The sequence below is a fragment of the Leptonychotes weddellii genome, chromosome 7 (genome assembly GCF_054177405.1).
Source record: "Leptonychotes weddellii isolate Sample4059 chromosome 7, ASM5417740v2, whole genome shotgun sequence".
NCBI classification, from domain to species: Eukaryota; Metazoa; Chordata; class Mammalia; order Carnivora; family Phocidae; genus Leptonychotes; species Leptonychotes weddellii.
The window spans coordinates 72,956,663-72,968,599 of NC_138375.1; the positions used below are offsets into that span (position 1 = coordinate 72,956,663).

The 11,937-nt window shown below is 35.9% G+C and overlaps 1 protein-coding gene across 2 annotated transcripts in view; it reads right to left on the reverse strand.

The window, feature by feature from the left end:
• Nucleotides 1-378: 378 nt before the first annotated feature.
• Nucleotides 379-11,937, reverse strand: part of ERAP2 (endoplasmic reticulum aminopeptidase 2) — a 42,931-nt gene continuing 31,372 nt past the window's right edge. The window contains exons 14-19 of one of the 2 annotated variants that reach the window (XM_006733278.3): nt 8,980-9,136; nt 8,325-8,509; nt 5,474-5,635; nt 4,815-4,955; nt 2,856-2,937; nt 379-2,146 (exon numbers count right to left, since the gene is read on the reverse strand). In XM_006733278.3, the coding sequence (XP_006733341.2) occupies nt 2,003-2,146; nt 2,856-2,937; nt 4,815-4,955; nt 5,474-5,635; nt 8,325-8,509; nt 8,980-9,136 (871 nt within the window). In that variant the 3' untranslated portion in view covers nt 379-2,002. Of the gene's footprint in view, nt 2,147-2,190; nt 2,370-2,855; nt 2,938-4,814; nt 4,956-5,473; nt 5,636-8,324; nt 8,510-8,979; nt 9,137-11,937 lie in introns of those variants that run through there. The other variant, XM_081826516.1, reaches the window with a different exon arrangement.

Genomic DNA, 11,937 nt, shown 5'->3' on the forward strand with positions numbered 1-11,937 from the left:
GTTGGCATCTACCATAAAGGTTTTGAAATCCCACGCTAAGTACAATAGATTTCTTTATAAAAAGAAAAAACTCCTTATTTGTTAAACCATTATTGGCACAGTAATTATCGTGTTCATTTTCAACAAATGATAAAACTGCTACTTCTACTACTTCTACTTCTGTACTCAACTCTTAAGAATCTGAGAAGTTACAAATGTATATTCATAAAGAACTAAAAGGAAGAGAATCAAAAACTTGGAAATTTATGATAGATAACTTATTATACAAAAGAAAGAACTTAACTTATTTATGGAAATAAATATGACAGCACAGATCTTCCAAAACTCACACACATTCTTCTGCTTAAATTACACATTATCTTGGTGGAAAAAATAACATTCTTTACTCTTTCAGTTTCTTTATTTGAAAGTACCTATAATTCCAGAGGGATATCACATGTTACACAGACCTTGGTAGGACCACAACCAAGTCAAATCTAGAGTCAAAGATGCTTCAAAGATTCCAAGAAATGATTTGAAAACAAACTTAACAAAATGTGTATTAGGTCAGGTCCAGGGTCCATCCAAACTGTACCCTGTCTCTGACTGTGTCACCAGAGAAAAATCTGTAAACCTTCAAGATATCACTCCAAAATGGATCGGTTAACACCCTGCCCACCTTGCCCCTGCCCCAATATCCCACCTTCCCTTAATAGCCCAGATAAGTTAATCAGCTGTGTATTGATTCAAATTTTTCTAGAACATGTTCATATCTTCATACTGATTTATATGTGAGCACATGAATTTATTAAATTTACATCCTGATATTTAAGAGTGGTGGTTTTGGGGCGCCTGGGTGGCTCAGTTGGTTAAGTGACTGCCTTCGGCTCAAGTCATGATCCCGGAGTCCCGGGATCGAGTCCCACGTCAGGCTCCCTGCTCAGCAGGGAGTCTGCCTCTCCCTCTGACCCTCCTCCCTCTCATGCTCTCTGTCTCTCACTCTCTCTCTCGCAAATAAATAAAATCTTAAAAAAAAAAAAAATTTTAAGAGTGGTGGTTTCTTTATTCATTCCAAATAGCTTATTAATAAAACAAGTAAGAGAAGCATCTGGAAAAGTGTTTCAGAGATCAGGAGTTTCCCTAAAAAATATGAAGAAACGCTAAAACTGGGTTATAAAATACGATGATTCATTTAAATATTTACATTAGCCATGAGTTAACCAGAAATATACACAATATAATCTGATTTTGCAATTTTCAAAAGATATATTTAAAATGCGATAGTGTACAGTTTAAAGTAGTTGAGGTATCATCATCCTCTCCTCTACCTCTGTGCCTGCAGATTTTACTGCCTGTGGAGATGACCTCAGAAGGCTATCCTTGAGGCTCTTAATGAATGTGAGGCTCAAGCCAAGCAGCCCTCCTGGCTTTGTGGGTAAACCCTGACACCGAGTTTCTAATAATCTGAGATTTGGTGAAAAACTCTGTTTTCCTGAACCTTATACTTCATAATTTGATTCAGATTTTCCATGAATGGTAAAAATTAAATGAACTATTCAGGCTGAGATGAAGGAAGCAGAAAGGGAGGAGATGAAAGGATGCAAATGAAAGATTTTTTTAAAAGAATTGGCTGTGTTTCCTTGAAGGTAAAACTGACTGGGCAAACTCCAGGATACTAAGCAAGGTTAGAAAAAAGCATCAAAAAAGCAAAAAAGTAGCATGCTGTAAGGCCACGTGGGTAGTATACGATGCGGCTAATCTATTACAGCTATGTCCATATACCTACATTCACATCTCCACGTATCTTCATTATTCAGGAAGTTTACATTTAAATAGGCTACTGAACTGGACTTCCCCCACCTCAACATCATACATCTGTCAGCTAGAGACAACAGCTGAGAGCAGGCAGCTGCGGTGGCTGGTTTCTTGAGGCTTCTTAGTGGTTTGGACAAAATATCCAGGACTTTGACTTGAGCTTTATTGACTTCATGCCCACATGTGATGTGCTCTTTCTACTGACCATTTAAGAACTAACCAGTAGCCAAGTCCTCAGAGTGGGAAGATTCTTCTCCAGCCACTTAATATTTTTGGATATAGTTTCCAAAATAATTTGAAAAATATCCAGATGTAATCCTTGGGCCTTAAGGGATTCAAAGAACAGTTTCACCTGAAAAATAAGCAAGAAAAATATTACTGACATGGTTCATAAAATACTTGCTCTTGCAAAGGGTTTCAAAACAGCTTGCAAATTATACAAACACCAAAGTAATAATTTCTCTGCCAACCTTTAAATGGTTATTTTCTTCTCTTCTTTTAATAATTATTATTTCACTTTATCTTCAAACAATGTAAGACAGGAATGATAAATCCTCATCTTATAAGTGAGCCCACTGTGGGTAAAAATGTTAAATGATCAAGCCAAGCCATACAGGAAGTAGTGAGCCAGGATTTAAGTTCTAGAATTCTGAGTTTCCTTAAAGGGTAAGTAATTCAAGATTTATTTTGGAAAGAAGATGTAAAACATTAGAATGCTTTTTAAAAAACAGTAGAATTACCAATAATAGTAGTTTTGTTAAAAAAGACCTTAAATACTCTTCCAAGCTTCAATATAGTCACTTCTGTGATGATACACTATGAAGGAAATAATAAGCAAGGACTCATCTCTCAAGTGTAATTTTCATTTTGAGTGCTATGAACATCTGTATTTTAAGAGGTTCTGGTCCTGTCCCTTCCATTTACTTGCTATGTAATATTGGACAAACTACCTATTTTCTTTTAATAAATGAGAACTTTAAACCAGATTACATCTAAGTTCACTTTCAGTTTTATGACTTGAACATTTATTTTTCAGTTGTTAGCAGTAGAGAGTCACAAACCTCTTGCAACTCATCCTTGGAAGAGAAGTGAGATGTTGTGCCAGAGATGATCATTCTCATGGCATATGAGCCCAAGTCAAATCTGAAAATGAAAAGGAAACCCACAGATTTAAGTAATAGGAATACTGGCCTTATCTTTATGATATCATATGTTTTTAAAATATGACATTAATAACTGTATGGTAAGCTTGTACATTAAAATATATTCTATTAATTACCCTAAGAATAACTTATTCATCCAGTAAAACCCCAAAGCTATAAAATGTATCACGTTTGACCACAAGATAAAAATGTAGACAAAGCCTTTTTAGGAACTGTGACTAGCTTATTCGGCAGTGTTTATGTTTAAATTTATGTTTACGCTCAAAGCAGCATTCTCTATGTTTTTTTTTTATTATGCACTCCATTGGTAAAGATTTTTTGCCCAAGAACTTCCCAAATATACATATTTCTATTTATGTATTATATGGATGTACTATGTTATAGGTTCAACAGAAAATGTAATAGCATAAGAACTAATATATGTAGTAATATGTTCTCCTTGCACTCTCATGTACTGTCTTGCACACTTCCCCATCCCATTTTGGAGATCCACTGCATTTATACCCTGAATTTTGTGGGGGGCAATGTTATTTAGTTGAACTCTTCATTTGCAGCCACAGAGCACATCCTTCACCCCAGTGTCTTATATAGAGAATTTATACCATATGTCAAAGGGATTCGTGCTGAAAAGCAGAGCACAGATAAATCCCAGAAATGATTCCATGTCCAGGCTGTACACATGGTCAGGCAGGAGGATCATTTCCAGGGACAAAGGAAATCTATGGCACTGAAGAAAAAGTCTGTTCTTTTCAGGGGAGGGAACTGATAGTCATGCAAATGACCCAACCAATGATTCCAATGATCTTTAAGGAAACACACACACACATATGCACACACGCACACACATTATATATATATATATACACACACACACACACACACACATATATATACATATATATATATTTTTTTTTAAGCAGTTTCTAACTGGTCCTATGTGAATGTCAAACCCCTTAAAAGCCTGGGAGAAAGGTGAAAATGCTCTTTTTGCTTACACAAAGCTGTGGGGACTCTGAGTTCTTCATGGCTAACAAATGAGAGGGAAGAGAAACAGGGGATGACTGAAATCAAAGATACTAACTGACACTAAGATAAACAGAGCAGACTGCACAGCTCTCAGATTCAGGATATTTTCCATAGAGTTCGTAAGTGACGTTTTGGTTTTGGATAAGGAATAGCTGAGCCCTTAGCAGGGGTTTGTTGAGAGAGAAAGCAATGCCATCCTGTACCTTCCAATGAAGTTTAATCATTATTGATCCTTTATGGGGGATATTTTAGGCCCAGGAGCATGCTGGAGTGAGCTCTGGTTCTCCCAAGAGTTGAAACCCCAGAAAAGACTCAGAACTGATCGTGGTTTGAAGGGGCGGGAAGTAGGACTCCCAAAACACTTCTGATCAGATTTCTTTCATCTCCTCTAAGCTCTCCACTGGGCCACTTCCACAGGGGAACTGGGGCGGGGGGGGGTGGCGCGGGGATTAGCTCTCATCAAAATTCCTGAAGCTCTCCATTAACAAAGCAAGCCAAATGTATTTGATGCACTATATATGGCTTCCCTGGATTCTTCTGGGCTGGTGCATGAAGCTGATGACTGGATTTAACTCATCTCACACTTACTCCCAGCAGTTCTTTGCCTGGACTGAGTGAGAGAAATCTCTTTCCCACTCACTTCTCACTCCTCTCCTCACACCTGGACAGAGTAATTCAGGCTCTTCAGTTTGCAAACAAATAGAGTTCATCAAACTATTTGGTAGAAATAGGATCATTTATATGCTTTGGGGGACACATCATTGTACTTGGTTTCAGGCGACTGAGCCATCTAGGTAGAAGAACATACACTGGATGTAAATGAATACCAACTTTTTTAGGAGATGGGTCCAATTTTCTCTTAAAAAATTCCAGGATAATTGCTGCCCCTTCGGATTTCTGGTGATCGCATAAAGAAGAAGGGACAACTCCTGTGTCTTGATGACTTCTCCTTCCATTCCTAGTTCAATTAATCTGAAGAAATAAAAACCATTTGACTTCTCATTGTATGTGTCATGTAATGGAAATTAACTCAGGCTACTGATATGTGAAGAGAATAGAAGAGAAAGAGGCATGATAAAATTATAATTTACTAAAAACAGTAATAAATTCCTTATTGGCTAACATTTTTAATGTTCCAGTTGAACTTTTAATTTTTTCTGGCAGTAATTTTGTTCACTTATTATTTCAAAGAACTTTAATTTCGCATTTTGTACAACATCTTATACACAAGAATGCATTCTTGTGATCATTTTTCTCCAAGGTTTTGAAAGTAAAATGTAACCATTTGTCCAATATCGGCCACCTGGTTAATAACTAGGAATATCTGTTTTTACCATTTGCATTATGTATTTTTTGGAAGTAAAATAAAAGCAAATCAAATCTTGATTCAATTCTTTTATGCCTTTGAAGTTGCTGGCCAATATTTTAGTGACTTCATTGAAATTTGTATCAGTTTACTTTTAACAAGTTAGTTAAATTAATGCACTTACTTCATTAACTTTTCCTGATGTTTGCTGGTTGACAATGCATACAGAATTTTCTTTTTTTCAGCACCTGACATGGACAGTCCATATTGCTCTAAAAGGTAATTCCATCCTACAGTTGTCTGAGCACCCACAGAATACACAACCTTTAAAACATCTGATGGAATGCTGTAGTATGAAGAACAAAATGAAGAAAAAAGTCCTATGAAACAAAAAACCTTTTTTTCTTATTACAATTTTAAATTGCAATAACAGAATCACCCCTGAGTTATTTTCAGTAGTGTGTTAAACTCTTTTTTCTGTCAAACTTTTATAAAAATATTTTATGTAATTCTACTTTGCAAATTATTTGTGGAGTTTTTTTTCCTTAAGATTTATTTATTTTAGAAAGAGGCAGGGGTGGCAGGCAGAGGGAAAAGGAGACAAGCAGACTCCCCACCAAGCAGGGAGCCCTACACAGGGCTTGATCCCAGGACCCTGAGATTATGACCTGAGCGAAAATCAAAAGTCGGATGCTTAACTTATTGAGCCTCCCAGGCACCCTGTAGGGTTTTTTTTCCCCCCATTGATGATAAAATGTTAGCAAGGAGACTAATCATAAAATTTTGACTTACCCAGAGATGAAAATAGAAACTTTATAGAATCAATAAAAGAGATGATTTCTGACATATAAAAGTGTTGGTTTATATAGAATTCTAGAATTGAATAATCTGTATTGGTGCTATGTGATTTTTTTATAAAACATGACTACTTGCTGCTTTAATATCACATTAAGAGTATTTTCTAACAGGACTGTCTGAGAGTCATCTGATTCTCTGGGTCTAGAAAATTGTTATTTAGCACAATTGATTAGGTTCAGTCATTTTATAATTTGTAAAACTGGCAAGATGTAATAATAAAATTATTTTCTGCCCACATAAAGAAGATACCACAATTTTGGAGTTTTATTGCCCTGTAGAATATTAACTAGTTTTGATTCCAATTTGGTCTGTGGTTTTTAATTCCAATATTGTTAGATCAGTAATAACTGATATTCATTTTGATGCCTCAGGAAAACCGCAACAGAGGCATAGGGATGGGGCAAGAAATTTGCATTTATCATGCAGTGACCATATGGTAGGGATCGTACTAGACTCTATACATCGTATTTAACTGTCAAAGCTACCTAGTGAGATAGTTATTATCCTGATTTTTTAAAAGTGGAAATAAAGCTTGGAAGGTTAAGTAACTTGCACAAGGTGATATAATTAGCCATTCTGAAGATGGGATTTAAACCTATGATTCTAACGCTTGTATTATTTCCACTATATGTGCTTAAATATCCCAAGTGCCAGTTGAATCACGTAACAAAGATTAAGCAATTAAATTATAATCTACTTGTTTTGATTTTAGTATACGTACTGTAAAAATTTATGAAAATTGATAACAAATCACACTGTAGTTCCTTGAAGGTAGGGCACATAGTTGTTTTGTTGACTATTTTATTCTTGGTACCTACAAGCAGTGCCTGGTTCACAGGGAACATGCAAAGAATTATATTTTGAGTACACAAATGAATGAAGTTATTAATCTATGTAAGAAAATTCTTCATTAGGATTACTACTAGTGGTCTTGAAGTTTAGGGGAAAAAACCTATGATATTTAATTATGTATTATGGATTATAAGCATAAATGAGCTTTATAATTTCATAAGTATAGCATCCAATTAAACTTGTTGCACTCTATATCTAACCTAGAGGGGGGTTGCTGCAGGTAAGATCATCCCTCTTGTAACAAGCATAAAGATGGAATAATATCTCATTATGTTATAGGGCAGCAGGATGTTTACATTTTAGCCCCACTCCTACCACCCAGTCAAACATGAACAAAAAGAAGAGAAAAACAGAGCTAAAAGATCCTTTTCCTAAAACTGATTTTTGGCTCAAATCACAACGACCAGAAAAGTACAAAGAAGAATGCTAGAATTAATGTTTCTAAAAAGAAGAATTCAAGAAGGATTTCAATAAGCTCACCGAGATTCATTTAAATGGAGAGAAATTATGATAGCTTATCAGCAATCTGGCACAGGAAAAATGGACACCATTACATTACACAGTACCAAAATTGTGAATTTTTTTCTTCAGTTTTAAGGAATGAATTTTCCTTGATTCACATACAGGTTTGATTTCTCAAAACATCCAACTCTAGAGTGAGAGTTTTAACGACAATGATATAAAATCATGTGTTGGGCAGAAATCAAGGCTTACGTTGAAAAGATTGTGGCATCTGTTAGTATTTCTGGATTGTAACTGCTAAACTGAACTGCAACATAATCCATGTGATCACTGGGCATCTTCCTGATTGTAATAACCACCAGAATCCATTTTGCCACCAGATACACGGTTTACCATCAAATATGAAATTTGGGGTCAAAATTCGGGTCTGTGGTATTGGGTAATGAAGTAGTAAATAGACTTTTTAAAAAGGTATCCTCTCCTTTTTTAAAAAAAACAAGTTTTAACAAATTATTGCTGATGTTTTGACTGCATGTACATTCACATAGCTTTTTATCTTTAAAAGACATCACTTTTGGAGCTTGGGTACCCCCCCCCCAACTTCTACCCTCTCGCTTTCTGTTACCATGCCAATGGTTATTAGCTCTCCCACTAAAGGGACCTAAACCTCACTTCCCACAAAATCTATTGAGCACTTACTATATGGGAGCATGAAACAATGGTTTGTAATTCCCAGCATGGCTTTCCCCTACCCAGCCCCCCACCATCCTCACTGAAAGGTTTTAGATCTAATGTCTTGCTTGATCAAAGACTTTTGCATCAAAGTGAAAGGAACAAAGAACAGGACAGATGTCTAGATTTACTTTAATTTTCCACTGGATTCCATCCACTGAGAGAAGAGTTCAGTTGCCTTCTGGATGCAAGGAGCATGGTTCAGGTAACAGGCCAGTTTTAAGATGGTTGATCGAAGCATCCTGTCCCAGACAGAGCCCTTGTCACTCCAGCTTTGCGTGTCAATCACTGGCTTAAAATATCGGAGAATGTAATGCTGCAGAAAGCACAGGATGATTTACAGAGAGGCTAAATTTAGTACTTACCACAGCTCTTACCCATTGAAAGGGGTCAACTTTAAACTGTCTGCATGAATCTTCCCCAAACACAGAATTATTTGTATTTTTCTCCTCATTTTCTGGGCCCCACCTACCATACTTAAATGGAGTTTTTACATTAAAAATAGGATTTAATTTCCTATCTGAGGGGTGAATATCAATTGACAAAAGATAAAAATCACATTTAGGAGGAATATTTTGCTCATGATCCTGATGGGATCTTCTTATGTTGGTGATGACAAGGAGCGAGGATTTCCAACCATTCAGGGCAGTGGTCTTGACTGTGCCATCAGCCAGTTCCCTCGGCTTCTTAAAGATTTATCCCCAGGAGGTCACACAAACAGACCAAGACTCACCCATCCTCCAGACACTCTGTTTACTTAGTGAATTTTCTGGAAGTGATACAAACCTTGAGGTTTTCCGTGACATCTGAAACATTCTTTCTGTCCATCATGTGGTAAAACAATTCTAAGTATTCCAGACCTTTGAGAAGTGCGGGGATGCTTGCTTCATGTTGGAGATAGCGAGTCAGGTCAAGGGCTTTGTCTAGGGTCAACCTTCCTGCACTGAGGGACGAAACAAGTTATTGTTGGTTTGTACGTATCTTATAGTTCTTAATATTCTTAATATGAACACAAATATGATCTAGAGAGCAATAACAGGAGCAGTTCATTATAGCTAGACCATTGGGTTTAAGTCCTATTTCTGCCACTGACTAGCTGTATGATCTTGGGCAAATTACCGAACCTCTCCGGGCCTCAGTTTCATGCCCTGTACATGAAGATAATATTAGTATCTTCTACTGTTGTAAGTATCAAATGACTTCATATGTGTAGAATGCTTAGAGTCATCCCTAGCACACAGTAAGAGCTTTATAAGTGAAATATTAGCTAATATTAATATTTAGTACCAAATAATATCAAGGTTTTCATATGTTATGTCGTTCTCTAATTGTTTCATTTGTGGATTTGAATTGTTCCTCCAAGTGAATTTGGAACTTTGAGGACAGGGGCTGTGTCTTTTCTTTTTTTAATGTCCCTCCTAGAGCCTAACAGAGAAGTAGTGATTATTCTGAGTGGGACAAAAAAAGTACTTTCATCTTTTTTTAGAATCTATTTAGATGCCAAAGTTATATGCCTTCTCTGTATTTTCTTTTTAATGAGAAGAACAAACAACAAAACTATTATTCTGAATACCAAAACATTAGGGCCTCTTCTGCCGAGGAAATAAACCATTATATTGTCATTTTTGCAAAGTGGTTCTCACATGTGTTTGACAGGACTTGTGTCTGCACACGGTCTGTAAGCTATTATTGTCAGCATCCGACTCCCAGATTAAGCATAATAGTTTGATATGGAAACAGATTCCAGAACAAAGGACGTCTCTGTTGAATTTTTCATTAACCTAATGTGCTACCTCCTTGGGGTTTTTAAAATGTTCAAACTTATCTAAAAAGAGGGAACTGAAACTAGAAAGAAGTGAAATTAAAAAGAACCAACTTTTGTTTGTGACTTTACTCTTCTTAAACACAATGATACACTGCTTTAAAACAGACTTATAGAAAAATTTCCACAATTTTTTTCTGAAGACGGAGCGCTAAACCATATGCACTCTGATTCTATGGTTTCCTGTATTTTTAAATGTATTAATCTACCAAATGTCACGATTCCTTCCCATATGTGTGTCATGATGTACAGTGCTGCTGATACCCTAGAGGATTAGCAACAGGAAAAACTAGGTAAAATATCCTCTTCAAAACACAATGTCTTAAACAATTTATATTAAATAATACTAATAATACCAACAGTTAACATTTATTGAACAGGTACTGTGCTTAGTGCTTTATCGGCATTATCTTATGCAATCCTTGAAACAAGCCTTTATATTAGATATTATTATTTAAAGCTGGAGTTTTAAAGACTAGAGAAGTTTTAAAGACTAGACAATTTAGGCTTGAAATGTTTAGATAATTTGCCCAAGGTCAAACAAAAATTGAAGAGGTAATACTTGAGTCATCTATTTTAAACCAAAATTTGTACTCTTAATTAACTTCATTAACCTGACCACCTAGTGAAGAAATATTATTGTTTTCCACTGATTCATTAATAACTGTAGGGTTCCTTCTGCTAAATTTAGACAACCCATAAATTTATTGGCTAGAAAGAGCAAAAAAGATTTTGCAACTATTTGAAAGATTGGCTTTCATTTGCTAAATTGTCAATATTCTTCAGTGTTCGTATTCTTACATTTTTAATCTATCTTCTCTGCAATCTACTCAGAGCTTCTCATTTGAGCAGACAGACCTCCTTCAATGAACCGTGGCCTACTTCTCACCTAGTCTATCAAGTGTCCATCCACTCAGATGTGGGATGGCCACATCCTGGCCAATCCTGGCCTCCAATGTGCTCTGCTACCAGTGTTCCTGAGACATGTGGGGCTGAGGATTAAGCTTTCAATCTCTCCTTTTCTCCTAACTAGAGATTCTGTAGTTGTACGGAGAAGCTTCTCCTGAGAGGTGTCCTGCTGGTTACTCTCACTCAATTTGACCTAGATAAACATCTGAAAGGAAATAATATGTCACACTGAATAAAATGAATATAGTAATTCTCAGAATAGGAAAAGCTTACAATGCACAATACTCCACCTGATCCCCAATTTTTTTTCCATTGGTGATCTTGTGACCTGATTTATTCTATATATTATTCTGCTGATAATCAATGAGAAAAGAAAGAAAACACTTTGTCTTTCCAGGAAAGTCTAAGGAGGAATATACAAAAGTAGCCAATTCCTCCTTCATTTCCCTTTCAATTTCATATTTCTTCAGTGTGAACAAAGGAACGAATGGATTGTGCACTAGATTTAACATTTAAAATCATAAAGGTTAAGACTATATTACACTTGGCTGTAAAGATGAAAATTATAATAGATTTTATAAAGAAGAAAAGAGAAATGACCCAAATAAATAAAATCATGAATGAAAGAAGAGAGATCACAACCAACACCAAAGAAATACAAACAATTATAAGAACATATCATGAGCAACTATATGCCAGCAAATTAGATAATCTGGAAGAAATGGATGCATTCCTAGAGATGTATAAACTATCAAAACTGAGCCAGGAAGAAATAGAAAACCTGAACAGACCTATAACCACTAAAGAAATTGAAGCAGTAATCAAAAATCTCCCAACAAACAAGAGCCCAGGGCCAGATGGCTTCCCAGGGAAATTCTACCAAACATTTAAAAAAGAATTAATACCTATGCTTCTGAAACTGTTCCAAAAAATAGAAATGGAAGGAAAACTTCCAAACTCATTTTATGAGGCCACCATTACCTTGATCCCAAAACCAGAAAAAGACCCCATCA